The sequence below is a fragment of the Sorex fumeus genome, unplaced genomic scaffold, assembly GCF_029834395.1.
Source record: "Sorex fumeus unplaced genomic scaffold, SorFum_2.1 ptg000086l, whole genome shotgun sequence".
NCBI lineage: Eukaryota > Metazoa > Chordata > Mammalia > Eulipotyphla > Soricidae > Sorex > Sorex fumeus.
This window is the reverse complement of record NW_026606143.1, coordinates 30,505,383-30,520,469: the sequence shown is the minus strand read 5'-3', so window position 1 is coordinate 30,520,469 and position 15,087 is coordinate 30,505,383. Positions and strand designations below refer to the sequence as shown.

Genomic DNA, 15,087 nt, shown 5'->3' with positions numbered 1-15,087 from the left:
TGTAATCCCATCAGCGGCCAAGACTCAGAGACTATAAAATCCAGATCCTGGAACCGCGCGGCCGCATTTGCGGCCGCGCAACATGTTATCAGAACTTTTTTTTATGACATCTTATTGTCTCATTCCTACTTTGGACAAACTTGCAGGCTATCGAATGTAGCCTGCCCACAGGGCAGAGTCTGGCAAACTCCCCGTGGCGTACCAAATATGCCAAATACCAGTAACAATGATGGGTCTCATTCTCCTAAAGAGCCTTGAATATAATCTCAGGGCTAGGATGAAAGAGACGTTACTGGGGCCTGCTCGAGGCAATCAACGAATAACAGAATGATGAAAACTTTTGCAATTTCAGGTTTTCTGTGTAATTTTTAAACTTTAATGAAACTTTTTATAAAATTTCTTTAAGTAGAAAAGTGGAACTGACTATATAGTACAGGGGTTTCTGCAGATAACCCCAGTTTGATCCCTTGCACTTCATGTGGTCTGCCTAGTACTGCAAGGAGTGATTCCTGAGCACAGAGCCAGGAGTAATCCCTGAGCATCACCAGGCATCACCCCCAAATTAATAAACACATAAATAGAAAACAGACTCTTGCCCGAGAACAGGTGACTTTTAGAATAAAGAAATTATGTCGGGGGCTGGAGCGATAGCACAGCGGGTAGGGCGTTTGCTTTGCATGCAGCCAACCTGGATTCGATTCCCAGCATCCCATATGGTCCCCTGAGCACCGCCAGGAGTGATTCCTGAGTGCAGAGCCAGGAGTAACCCCTGTGCATCACCAGTTGTGACCCAAAAAAGCAAAGAAAAAAAAGAAAGAAAGAAACTGGTACATGTACACAATGGAATACTGCACAGCCAACAGGAAAAATGAAGTCTTGAAATTTGCTTATAAATGGATAGACATGGAGAGTATCGAATGCACAGGAGAAAAAGTTTCGAGTAGTATTTTATCAGTCTTTTCTCTCCAGTTGTGATTGAAGTGGCTCTTTAGGAATTGACTTTACTGTAAATTGAATGTCAAGAATAACAAGCTAATAACACGAGAGTGTGAATTTCCCATCACTAATTTCATTCTGCCACCGAATATGTAGTATGTGTTTTGAGGAAGTGAGAGCTGTTTTTTTCTATAGGTCACTAAGATACCATGCTGTGTTTTATTTTTTAATTCTTAAAAATTAAAAATAGGAGCCACATCAGTAGTGCTTAGCTTAGCGCCATGGTCCTCTGGGATCCATTGGACTACACTCAGCAATGTTGGGATTGGAGACAGAGATGCGATTTCCAGGATCAAACTCAGAGTCCTGCGTATGCTAGGCATGTGCTACCACTTAAGCTATCTCTCTTGCCCTCATGCTGCGTTTTATATGCCGGATATGCAGTTCATTTATCAAGTATTTGATTGATTTGATTGTAGTATCTATGCTCAAGTTTTGAAAAGCAATTATATTCTAAGACAAATTTTTCACCAGTTTAAAAACAGTATAATAGATTCATGGATTTATCCCTGAGGCATGAATTTTAATTTGCCTGTGACACTCTAAATTTTATGGGATAAATTTTTTGTAAATGAGGTTTTATACTTCAAAATATTTCCAGTTACTTCATTTTTCTGATGCTTTCTGTTTCTTAGGGTATGTATATTAAATCAACATATGATGGCCTTCATGTTATTACTGGGACTACAGAAAATGTAAGTATTATAATATTTCAAATTTTGACATAAGTTTTTCCTTTAATGTTAAATAACATATCTCATATAATTGAAATTGACTTCTTTTTCAGTTTTTTTTCACTGAGATTCTTTTAAGGACATAAAGCTCAAATGGTGTTGTGAGTTCATGAGTACAAGATTAGAGAATTTATCATTTTACTTAGTTTACAATAGCTATTTATTTAAAGTGAGTTAGATGTTTTCTGTTGATAGCCATAGATTTATCTTTGTTAAGTATACTCTGATCATGAGAAGTTATTGTGACATCTAAAAAAATCCCCTTCCACCTATCAAGTAATTATACTAAGAAACTAAACACATGTAAAGATACATGTATTAGTAAGGATTTCTGACAGCTATCAGTATGACTCAACTTAATTCAGTAGAGAAGATGCATAAAATAGCTGTGTTTTTCACAGTGAGGACCTTTCCTTGACCATTATTGTCAGCCTCCTATGGAAAATTGTAAGATATGAAAATTTGGGGGTCCTACCCAGACCTACTGAATCAGTAACTCTGGAGCCCAGCCTGTTACTTAATATGAGCATCTGTTTTCCCAGGTGATTCTGAAGCATGCTAAAGCTTGAGAACCACTGCAGAGAGTGGATCTAAATATCCTAGAATTAGAATCTGCAACTCATTCTGCATCTTAATTGCAGTGTAATTTTTGGCAAGTCACTTCCCTTCTCATTGCTTTAGTTACCTCAACTGTAAATTCAAAATAACATAATCTGCTCTATACCTCGTTAGGTTTTGAAAAATCATATAAGTGTATTAATATTATTTACTGCTATCAAAGACTGTGTTATAAAGAGCAATAGAAATATGAAGAGATCTTGCTGGGCATCACTATGTTCAGTATAATACATGTGACTAGCATAATATTAACTATTATTCTTGCATTTGGTTGTACCAGATTTCCATTCTACTGCTTTAAGCAAGTGCTAAGCAATATTTTTTCTTTAGAAATTCTGACAAATTGTAGGTTTATGTGTGTCCCTTGGAAGAAGACCTAAGTATAATTAGTTTAGTTTGAAATTATTATCGATAGCAACATTTTACCAACCTTTTCTTTTAAAAATGAACATTCTTTCCTTCCAGTTCACCTATTTCTTTAATCATTTGTTTATTTTTCCCTCTGCTTTTTCTTGTTTTCTTGTAAAGATGACATGCAGAATATGGATTGCAAATGAAGTGCTATAATCACTTCGGTTTTTTGACTCAAAGTATGATAGTGAATTATGAAATCAAGACTATCAGTTAGAGACTAAAGAGATACTATTGGTGTTAAGGCTTTTATTTTGCATTTGACTGGCCATCGTTCGATCCTGGCACTACAGATGGTACTTTGAGCACTGCTAGGAGTGATCCCTGAGCATGAAACCCTAAGCACCGTCATATGTGGCTCACCCCTAAGTCAATTAAATTGCAAATTTTTGGACACTGAATCTCCATAATGGTTCTGTATGAGAACAGGCACTAGAAACTCCATCTAGTTCTCCACAAAATTCTTAGATCATTTCACCTTTGCTTCTGTCTTCTCCCTGACATTAAGAAATGGTCTTTAAACTGTGTGCTAATGTTAAACAAAGATTGAAGCACAAATGAGAAAAGAACAAACAGCAGGGGTCCCATTCCCTCATGGTATCATGTAGACCACTAAAAGTCAATGTTGTGTCGTGATTTGATCCTAATTTTTACAAAGAATTGGTTGGAATGCTTAATGCTTTATCAGACCACTGACCTCAGCAGGATATGGCATGACTGGCTTTTTTCCCCACACCAGAACACTATCCTTTACTGCTTTTGTTCACTTCCTCTACAAGTCCTTGATAAATCCCAACCCTATCACCCCAAATTGAGAGTTAAGATGTTGCTGGGACAACACCACTATCTTCTCAGGTGGATAGCATTCGAATAAAATTTGCTTTCCCCCTCACAAAAAAATAGAATATCAGTTAGCTACAAATTTTGAACTACTTAAAACTATAAAGGAGATAAGATACTGTAAAATATATTCTTATCGCTGAAAACACAATAATTCTCACTTTTTGTACATTTGATCATTTATTCATTTTCTTGACTGACAAATTTAAACTACCTTGTTAGTCCGTGAAAAATCTAAGTTAGGGCTTCATCTATGAAAAGTGGGTAGTAAAAGTTTGTATAGAGGGAGAATTAAAAAATGGTAAGTGTTGAAAAGTGAAATCAAAGAAGGAATCACAAAGAGTGATTTTGAACTGAATCTTGAAGAATTGGTAGAAACATATCTCTAGATTTTCTTGTGTCTGTAAAAATGTTGAATACTGTAGTACTTTATTCATGTTAGCTACTCAGTAATATGCAATACATGGTCAAAGAAAATTTAATACTGTGAGTAATTTAGATATAAGCCATATATTAATAGTTCATTTAATTCTTTTTTAAAAGTATTTCATCGTTTTTTATCTCTTCTGTTATTTGTAATTAGGAGATTGAGACTTAATAAAGCCGTATTGAGTCTTAATAAAACTGTTCACTAAAGTAAGTTGTTTTGTTTTTCTGTGCCATAGAACTATGTTGGACAACAAAATGTGCATTTTATGCAAAGTGATAGCGAGACCTCCTTTTAGTATTGGAAGTCTGTGGTTTATTTAAAACTTCCTTTTACTATCTGTTCAAAAATCTAGTTTAATTTCCTTGAATATTTTTGTAACTATCTTATAGTTTACATCATGACTAAAGCCATTAATTGGATACTTTTTCTTCCATATTCTTTTGCTAGATCAGTTCTGAGCCAAGTAGCAAGGGCTGAGAGGCATAACTCTATTAATGTTTTACAAACTTTACAGAATTGTTACATTCTTGGACCCTGACAGCTAGTACAGTGTATAAGGCACTTGCCTTGCAGGCTGTTGATTCAAGTTCTATCTCCACCACCCCAGATGGTCTCCTAAACACCATCAGGAGTGATCCCTGAGCTAAGATCCAGGAGTAATCCTGAGCACCACTGGGTGGGGTCCCAAAACCTACTCACCCCCAAAACAGAATCTTTGCATTCTTTTAAATTGCTATTTGTCTAATTATTTCCATCTCCTAAAGGTGCTAGGAAATAATACATTTTTTCTTGTTATGACATCATACTTAAGTTTGGGCTCACAGCTGAGATGACTATGCGCTTTGAATAGTATACTTATTACACGATAAATTGGAGTTCCCTAGTATATCATCTTCTCTTGATTAATAACTTATGGTAAATAATTTTATTGTAACTTTCAAAATTTGTTGAATTGAGGTTAGTATTATTTTAAGACATCCATTTTTAAGATAATTGGAATAGTAATAAAAGATAAAGGAAATTATGGGATATATCCACCACTAAATGGATTGAACTACTTCAACTCTGTCTGGTAGAATACGTCACAGAGAGTGAGACAGATTTAGTGCTTCTGAGCAAACAAAGCAAGCTAAACTCAACAACCTTGAGATAGGGGCAGCGTGGGATAATTATTTAGTTTGGCATCACCCTGGAACCCATCATCAGGGCCATTCTCTAACAAACACATTGCTGAGTTAAACATATATGCTGTGAACAAAGACTTTAATAATGATTTAGCTTTGGCCATAGGATGATCAGCAATTCACAAGTACCTTTAATATATAGCATTGAAGTTATGGTAATTAAGTAAGCCCCAGCAGGATGTTTACTACTTGCTGCACATTTGAGGCCTCCATTATCCAAACTACACTGAACATGTTTTACCCAGGGGACTTTCAGAACCTTGGGAATTTTATTAAAGATAGGGACAATTTCCTACACAACTAACTTTTTAAAAGCAAATCATGGCCTGGAGAGATAGTACAGGGCTTCAGTAAAAAAAAAGAAAGAAAGAAAAAGAAAAAGAAACCCTACTTCAGGGTCTCAAAAGTAATATTTTACTTTGCAGATTTCATCACTATATCATTCGCCCTGAGCTAATGACTATGTACCAGTGTTTGTAGTTATATTTAATAAACTAGTACCTCCTTAAAGGGGATATTTTTCATAAAAATACATTTTCTTCATATCCACAAGTATAACACATATTATCAAAATTTCTAATACTATATATAATCAATCTGCCATCATGGATGGTAAAATAAGGATACGGTTTTAAATTCATTGCCCAGACCTTTAATATTATAAAATGTCTCAAAAATGTCTATCTTAAATCTCATTTTGGTTTTTTGTAGTCTTCATAAACTTGTTAACATTTATCCCCCAAAGTTGGGCGGTTTTGCTTGTTTGTTTTTATTTTTAATTCCATATGGGAAGAATGAAAAATGTTGTAGTTATGACATCCTGTAGAAATGTTGGCAGTTTATTTAGTGCAGGCTTTTTGCCAGTATATTATATCAGATGATGCCTAGAAATAGGATGCTATTTTTTTTAGATTTAGGGAGGTAGTGTTATATAATGCAGCTATGCTAATTTTTGTCCATCCTTTAGTTTGCTTTTATCAGTTAATAAGAATTTATATTATTATTGAATAACTGAATTATATTTTTCAATTAACAAAGCTTTGAAAGCATGTACTTGAAAATATGAAATTGCCAAACCTAATGCAAATAATTTCTATTAAATTAAAATAATAACAATTTTAAAAAATAATTTTCTGAGATATGTATTTGAAGCATTTGCATAGTAGGGCTGTCTGTATGTAATTTGAAAAAATTAATACCAATTATTTTTCTTTTACGCTCCAACAGATATACTGGTGTTTTGTAACCTAAGTATTTGTATTTTGTTTTACAATTCTCCTTTCTGTCAGCATACTGTAAACAGTATATTAAATTCTAGTAAATACTTTGTTAGCTTAGTTCTCAAATATTGCTATTCAAGATCTGATTTGGAGAGATAAACTTATTATATTATTTCAGAAAGAATAAATGACTTATAAAGTTTATATTCTTTATCATTTTCTTTATGTTAATTTAGTCACCTGCAGATCGGTGCAAGAAAATTCATGCTGGCGATGAAGTAATTCAAGTTAATCATCAGACTGTGGTATGTATAATTATGTTACGAGTCAGTGGGGAGAAACTAATATAAAGATTTGTTAAAGCTGTAAAAGAATACCAATGAAGTGAAATGCCTGTGTGTGTATAAATTGATGAATAGCCTTTTAAAAAATAACTGAATAGCTATTCTTAATTAGGTAGAGTATAAAGCATGGTCTTAAGGAAACTCAGGAAATACTGGGATGATTGTATTCAGTTATGTGTTTCTATAAGGAAAGTGCAGGATAGCAAATGCCCTATGAATTGAGTTATTAATTTCAGAATAGAAATTAAAGTGATGCATTCAAATTCAACCTTTCTTTAATATAACTTTCAGGTTTCATTTTGCAAATTAAAGTCATCTACTAGGCATAGTAGATATGTTCTATAAATTATACTTTCATTTCTTTATTTTGATGTTCATTCAATGTAATGTCTGGTATGTTTTTATTTGTTTTTTTTTTAAACGTTGATTCCTTAAACAAGTCTACTTTTGAATAGCTGAATTGACTATTATACCAAGACTGCTGTTTCCATTTTAACAGTATTGCACTCAACTAAATAAATTCTTGGAACGTTTTTGTTCTCTGAAACTCATGAATTTTTTTTTCTAGTCTGTGAATGACAGTGGTAATCAATGCTGATGGTAGATTTTTTAATCTCATATACTCATGATAAATCTTTGTTTGTCTCAGTTGGACCATTTTTGTCTCTGTTGATTAACTTTGTTCAGTCTCTGTTAAAATAGTGTATTGTATAAGAACAAAAGATGCTAAAATAGTCTAATTATTAATGTAATAATCCATATTTGAAAAGAATGTTACATTTTACTGCTAGACTGCTCACTAACTCTTCAGAGAGAATAATTATTTCTTCTTGTACATTTTAACTAAATTTTATTTTGCATGCTCTAATCATAGAAGAAAACTTTTCTTTGAAAAGTTTTTTTCTTTTTCAAAGAAAACTTTTCAAAGAAGAAAACTTTTCAAAGGCTACATTTGGGGGGAGGTAAGAAAACTTGTGTGAAAAGATTAATCTTTCTCAATGATTCATATCTTAGGCAGAAACTATTTCATTTTCAGATTTAAATAAACAGAGAGCCTTGTGATATTTTGGACAGATTCTTGATAATTAAAATTCTTCAATTTGTCCTTTAAGTGAATACAATTTAATGGAAGATTAAATAATTATACATGTGTGTTTAAGGTTAATTACTGATTAATGCTGAATGCTGGTAATCAACAAAGCCTTTTAATGCTGTAACGTTGTGATGCATAGGTGATGAGAAAGTTCTTATTGCTAGAGACCATATAAGGTGGTTTCTCTGACTAAAGTTTCTTATCCCTCAGGATGAGGATTTAGGGATTGGGGTAAGGGAACTAATCGCCTCAGTAGACAGGCAGATTCTTACACTTCTGATGTCCATCCTGCATCTTAAAAAGTATGACATGTTGGACAGCTGTTTCAATTTTCAATTGGTTAATTCTAACAAGATAGAAGTTAGTGTCTAACAAAAAAATGAAATTGTTTAAAGAATTGTTTAACGTCTCTAAAAACTACAAATAAATTCATAAAAATCTATGTGGATCAGTGATATGTAAATAGGTGAGTGTAAATACATGTTTGCCTCATGAAAATATTATAAAATACAGTAAACTACACAGAATGAGTATTGGGGGGAATCTGGCTTCCATTTATTTCTTCTGAAATTGACTTACAGCTTTAGTGAATTTATGGGAACTATTTAAGCATCAGCTTACCTTCTAATAATAATAATGTAGCCAATACCTACTGAGTTCTTACAGTGTTCTTTAGCATCTCACTAAGTATTTTACATATTTTATACTACTGTTTTGTAAAATAATCTTAAAAGACATTATGTGTCAAGATTGAGACTGCTAATTATTAATTCACCTACAGACCCAAAGCTCTCTGACTCCAAGGACCATGTTCTTACTTCAGTTTTATTCTATTTTCTCCCAAATATTCAGATTATAAAATTTCTCAGTGAAAGGCAAAAGAAAATTACCAACATATAATTAAGCCTCATGATTTACTAGAACCAAGGGCAAGAGACTAGGAGAACAAGTGCGAATTTTCATAACTTGGGACAGTGAATGAGATGAACTGAAATTAGAAAGGGAGTTAAAAATCTCACTTTATTGACACTTCCTCACTTCTCCTTTACTTATTTTTTTTTACAGTTCCAAAACTTTCATGTTTGAGTTTCAATCAAACAATGACCGATCACCCCATCCCGCCACCAGTGTACATTTCCCACTACTTGCTCCTTTATTTAGTCATGTCAAATGCCAAGCACAATGCCGGCTTCACATTAGGAATTTAAGAAAAATTAACTTTCCAATCTCCCTGCCTCTCTTTTACCAGCCATAACAATTGGGCCAATAGCAGTCCAGTGTTTGACAGACAGGCATAGAGACTACAGATTGATTTTAGATTTATAACAAAGACACTTACTGATAGGAAAAGATGTTGAATTCGATGAAAGTAACCTTACTTAATAATGTAATGGCTAGTAAATTTTCTTCTTTGTGCTGAAACGAGAGGCATGCTGTGCCAGAATGGTGCATTTTCTGTTCTCTTTTTCTCGCTGTAGCTTGCATTGTGGTCTGTACTGTACTTCTTACTAGACAATATACCAGATGATAAAATAGAAATTTTTGGATTACATTATTATGAAATATTAGGTAGGCAGATAAATTAATTCAAACAACTATTAAGTATTTGTAGTTTACAATTCTTTGTTTTATCTTTATATTAATTACCATAAACACTGTGTATTACATGATAGTAAATTGCATTAGAGTCTGTCCTAATACATTTGAAATAGATTTTAATATATTTTAGTCCTTAAACTGACCAAAAATGAGATATATAAGTATCGTTCTATATCAATTTGGACTCAGTACTAAAAAACATGTTAAACTGTGTTATTTTGGATATTAACAGCTCAGTATTTTCCTGTAATTGTAAGTTTCCTACTGCTACCCTTTGTAATATATGATAGAAAAATATTGATAACTGTTCACTTTAAAATGCATAGAAAGGCAATTTAACAATTTTCTCTGAGTCTGAGAAATTTGAATCAATCACAGATAAATTCAAATACTATTTTTTAAAATTGTTTGTGGTATATCGTCAAGCTGTTCGATTAGATATGTGTACGTATTTCTAATCTGTTCTTTAAAAAGACTTAATTTTCTTATTTGAAATGAAACTGAAAGTTTTATGTCCTTTTTCATGTTGCTATATTCTTTATTATAAGTGACTTTTGCACTTTTCAAATCAACCTACTTCTGTGGCTGACAAACTGGCGGCCAAGTAGAGAGAAGAAAAAATCGTGAACATCCAAGCAATGCAGACTGAGCCCAATTGCATGTCCTCCCTGCCACTGGAGATCCAACTCCTCAAAGACTGCTGGAATATCTCAAGATTTTTTTCACTTCATCTGCCACTACATTCCTCTCTCTGGGAGATTCCTCAGCATGGTTTGAACCAACAACTGTGCTCTCATGATTCACTATTACCGTGGTTTTTTTTAACTGATGAGACTACTGAAACTTATTAAAATTATTTGAGCATATTCCTAATGCATCTGTTAAATTTCATATTAATACTGTTTTTTGTGTGTAAGTGTTTTAAGAATTCTACCCATACTAAAAACAAATACCTTCTTCTAAGGAATAGATGTTAAAAAGAGTGGCATATGTGATTGTTGGATCTAGCATTTGGAAATTTTCCCTTTTATTTTGTGTAAATATTAAAGCATTAACTATTATTTTGAAAAGTCTTTTAGAACCTGGGGACTACATTCTGGCAAGAAATGATTTAATTGATGTGAATATAAAGGCTACTGTAATAGAAACTGGCCAGGCTGAGATAGTCAAAAAGAATAGAGAGAGCAGCTTGTTGAGAATAAGATGTTGGGCATTGATTAGTGTTGAGTTGGGAGAATAGTATAAGCTATTGGTTTTTATTTCCCCCAGATGGTCAACGTGTCTGAACAATACTTAGAGGGGGCTTGGGTAAAGGAATAAATTGAAGGACTGTTGAGTCATCGGGGAAGGTCATTCTAACCTCATATGTATTCATTCTCCCTTATTCTTACTATAGATTCTCATATTTTCCTCTATTTTCATCATTCTTACCCTCAATCCCCAAACAATAAAATTATTGTTCACTGGAGAATCCCACATAATGAGAAGAGATGGGGATGTCATGACATTAAAATATACCTCTCCACTACCCCATGTCTGGACTTCAGCAGCAAGGAATGACTCATCAAGTGGAATCAATACCATAATATGGGATAACCCCACATGAACTCTCACTCTTTTTAAATTTACTAACTTGTTGTCTTATTTTTCAGATATTTCTTCTAGTTCCATCTTCTTTTCCTTTTCTTTGCCATCTTTATCTCTCTTCTCACTTGACTTTCATCTCCATTTCTCTTCATCATTTTTTTTGTTTTGCTAGCTTTGTTCTTTCTCAGAAAAGAGTCTTATGATTTAATTCTTTGAATCCCACATATTGAAACCTAAATTCTCAAATGACAGTCAGTAATTTTGGTGCATCACACCTTATTCTTGCAAATAGATGATGTTGCTGGGATACAGAGATTGAGGATATTAGCATGGTGTTTAACATTGTTTAGCATTGTTTAGTAAACGATTGTGATAATACCCTCAAGAAACTGTTAGGCATAAAAAGAAAAAAGTATTCTAAAATAAAGCAAGTGAATTTTTGTCTTTGGAAGAAAAATGAAAAATCATAACATGATATTTACAAAAATAAAGGAAGCAGTTCAATTATTCCTAGAATATTTACTTCATATTTTAATTTAAATTGTGTTGGTGAGACGGTAATAGTTTATTTATATTGAACAGTGTCAATTTCATAAGAATGTGTGTAAACAGGTTTTGAAGTATACATATTGATAATGCCTTATTTTTCCACTAGAAATCAATTATTTTGTATTTAATACAAGATTTATGTCTTTGTGTTATCAAACTAAAATTTCCCCAAGTCTTTATGTAAATGATACAAGTTGTATAATACATTAATAATGGTTATCTCCCGTTAATCACTTTATTTTTTTCAGCAGACCTCTGAATTCTGATTTGTTTCGTTTTTATGCATTTCTTTCTAGCTTCTCCAGGAATAGAGTAATTGCTTTAACAATGGTTACTCTCATTTATTTTTTAGAATGTATCAACATCAACAGAAAATATAATATTTGTAATTTAAAATTTTCTTGTGACTGTTTTGTAAACTTAAAATTTATAAGTTGACTTGTGCCCACGTTAACTCTGACTTATAACGTATTTAAATCATTTGCAAACAAGTTTCAATAACTTAAGCCGTGAGTTGTTTGGTTGGATTTTTGGGCCACAGCCACTCATAACTTATTCCTGGCTTAGTGTTTAGGGGTCACTCCCAGCAGTGCTCAGTGGATCACGTGCGCCAAAGATCAAACCTGGGCCTCTTGCATGTGAAGTGTCTTCTCCCACCTTCTGAGCTATTTCTCCTGCCCCTAATATTAGCTCTTTTCCCCTTTTATCAAAACGTCGGTAGGCATCCAATCACAATTGCTTAATCTACTTTCTCTCTGTCATAGGTCTGAGCAGTTGGTAAATAAATTTTTTGCTGATTTGTTGAATAATTGAAAGTACTGTTTTTACACTACACTAGATCACCTCGTTTATAGGAAATTTTAGAGATAAAAACAATAATCTTAACATTTTGTTTTGCTTCATTTAGCCCTACTTTTCAAATACAGGCTTTCCTCCATTAAATTTAACCTTCTGATATGGCATGGTAGATATTTTAGCCACTGATTATTTTTACATCTCATAACCTTAATACTGGCAGCAAATGATGGCAAAAAGTGCTCTATAGCTCCATTTAAGTTGCTTTTTAGTCTGAGTTGCTGCAATTCTAGTAAAACGATTTTGTGAATACTTTTAAAATGTAACCTATATTAGAGAAGTTCTCAAAGTAAATAGTTTGATACTGTTGATGTATGTACTTATATGCTCGGAGTTTTATTTTGTTTTGATAAAACACCTGTTACAGCATTTGCTAGTACTTTAAGATGTGCATAGCTTCATAAAATATCTGATGTTAGATCTGGAGAGATAGTAGAGAGTAAGGTACTTGCCTTGCATGCAACTGACACTTGTTCAATCCCTGGAACAGCGGATGGTCCTCTGGACACCATCAAGGGTGAGCACAGAGCTAGGAGTAATCTATGAGCACCACCGGGTGGGGCCCAAAGGTAAAATGCAAAAGGCCTACCTGTAAATGGCATTTTAAAATTATTAATAGTAATAGAACTGGGATATGGCTCAGTGGTAGAGTACTTGCCTTTCATGTATGAGGCAGTCCACACACATTACAACCAAATCTGTAAATTGTTAAGCATGTTAATTTTTCACTAGAAATGATTTGAATACTTTTAATTACTTTATTTAACTTGGCTTCCTAAATTAAATTTAAGCATGAATTTTTAATAAGTATAGGTGTTTTTTTTAAATTTTGCCTCAGAACTCTCATAGTATGAGTGATTGATTTTAGGTAACAGTGATTTATTTCATCCCTCACCTTTGGTTACTGGAAACTTTTAATTTTAAAATATATTTGTACATCCAGTGCCTATAAGAACAGAAATTAAATATAGGAAGGAATAGACGGAAAGCAATAATTTCAAAATATAGGAAAATATTAGAATTTTTAATTAACTCATTAATTATATTGATTAAAATATTAGATTAAAAATATCACTATGCTTTAAACACATTTTATAAGCTTTCTGGAGAATAAGGTTTTGTGGCATGATTTAAAATTCACCTTCACAGTCTTCCTCTTCCACCTCCCAATTAAGAGTGGCTTTCAGCCTCATTCAATTTTATCTTTTGGTGTTGTCAAAGGAAACTGTGAGGAAATAAATAAAAACATGAAAATGGATGAATAAAAATAGATGAAGAAATAAAAATAAAATAGACTTTGGTTTAGTTTTCTATAGCGTGCATGAATATAAACTTTAGTCCCCTCTCCCAAAAAAATAAGCTGTTGGCTTCCAGAGGATCCAGAATTACCAAATACTACATTGAAATGCAAGAAGGTAAAGAGATACATGTTCAGATGCTAAATTATATGTATTTAACATTGTTGAATCATTTTACCACAAAAGAAAAAAAACACCAGGATGTAAGTTAAATTAAAGTAATAGGAGATAATACAAATAACAGAATATGGAAATGTATCACTTTTTGTAAAAACTGTGTGGATGATTAATAAAAGAAAAATTATGATTACTGTTTTCTTCCTCCCTAGGTATACTTCATAAGCTAATCAAGGAATTCTAATTATGTATGTGACTGTGTAAGCTAGTCAAGGAATTCAGATTATATATGATTTTATATATGATTATCTGTGAAATTTACAGGACAATGTTAAGTACTAAAACGTAAAATTCAGATTTTAAAGAACACAACATGGTCTGAATTTCACAGTAAAAACACGCCGCATTAAAAAAAATGCCTTACATAATGTTGAATGTTGTCTTATTTTCCTGGATAATTTCCTTTTAAAGTATAATATGAGATGATGAGTGGCTCTGCAAATAAAGATGGGAAATTAGAGTTTTCTATAATGAAAATAAAGTTTTTAATTTATATATTCCTTATTTTCAAATGTTAGTTAATTTTATCTTCTCTCCATAGTCCCTATTTTTGAATGTTTGTTCCCTTTATCTTCTCCCCAAGACTATATGTTTAATTGTGTTTGTAAAAATAGTAATGCTAAGTCTTTATTGAAAATATATTCACCTTGGGACATATTCAGAATACACTGAGTTACCTACTTAAATTACTCTGTGATGAAGTTTAAAATTGATTTTGTTTTTCATATTCATATTTAACTGAATGCATACCCTTCAGCTTATATTCTTTTGTACTTGAACCATGGGTAATTCTCTCGTTCAGTAAATGAATGATTATGGAAAGCAACATTTGGATATCTTCAAGTGTACTATAGTTGAATATTGTAAGATTGTCTCAATATTTTGTTAAAAGTTTTAAGTTAAGGTAAAAGTTTTTAAATTGGTACTCAGAATTTAGCATTTCCAGAACCTTTGAAAAATATTGCATATCATAATTTACTTCATTATTTTTAAATTGTTTAAATTGTATAACATTGCTTCCATTAACTGTTTTGCTAAAGAAATAGGCAGTCAGTGGAATAAAACGTTTAGTTCATTACACATTTTAATAACGTTTAGCAATGCAAAAGAACAGAAAATGATAATAAATAATTCAGCACCCAAAACTTTGGC

General features: G+C 32.5%; 1 protein-coding gene across 5 annotated transcripts in view; it reads left to right on the top strand.

Moving 5' to 3' along the window:
* CNKSR2 (connector enhancer of kinase suppressor of Ras 2) overlaps nucleotides 1-15,087 on the top strand; it is a 269,910-nt gene that overhangs the window by 121,663 nt on the left and 133,160 nt on the right. For all 5 annotated transcript variants that reach the window (XM_056131329.1, XM_056131328.1, XM_056131327.1 and 2 more), the window contains exons 7-8: nucleotides 1,632-1,691; nucleotides 6,670-6,738. In XM_056131329.1, coding sequence (XP_055987304.1) covers nucleotides 1,632-1,691; nucleotides 6,670-6,738 — 129 coding nt within the window. The remainder of the gene's footprint in view (nucleotides 1-1,631; nucleotides 1,692-6,669; nucleotides 6,739-15,087) is intronic.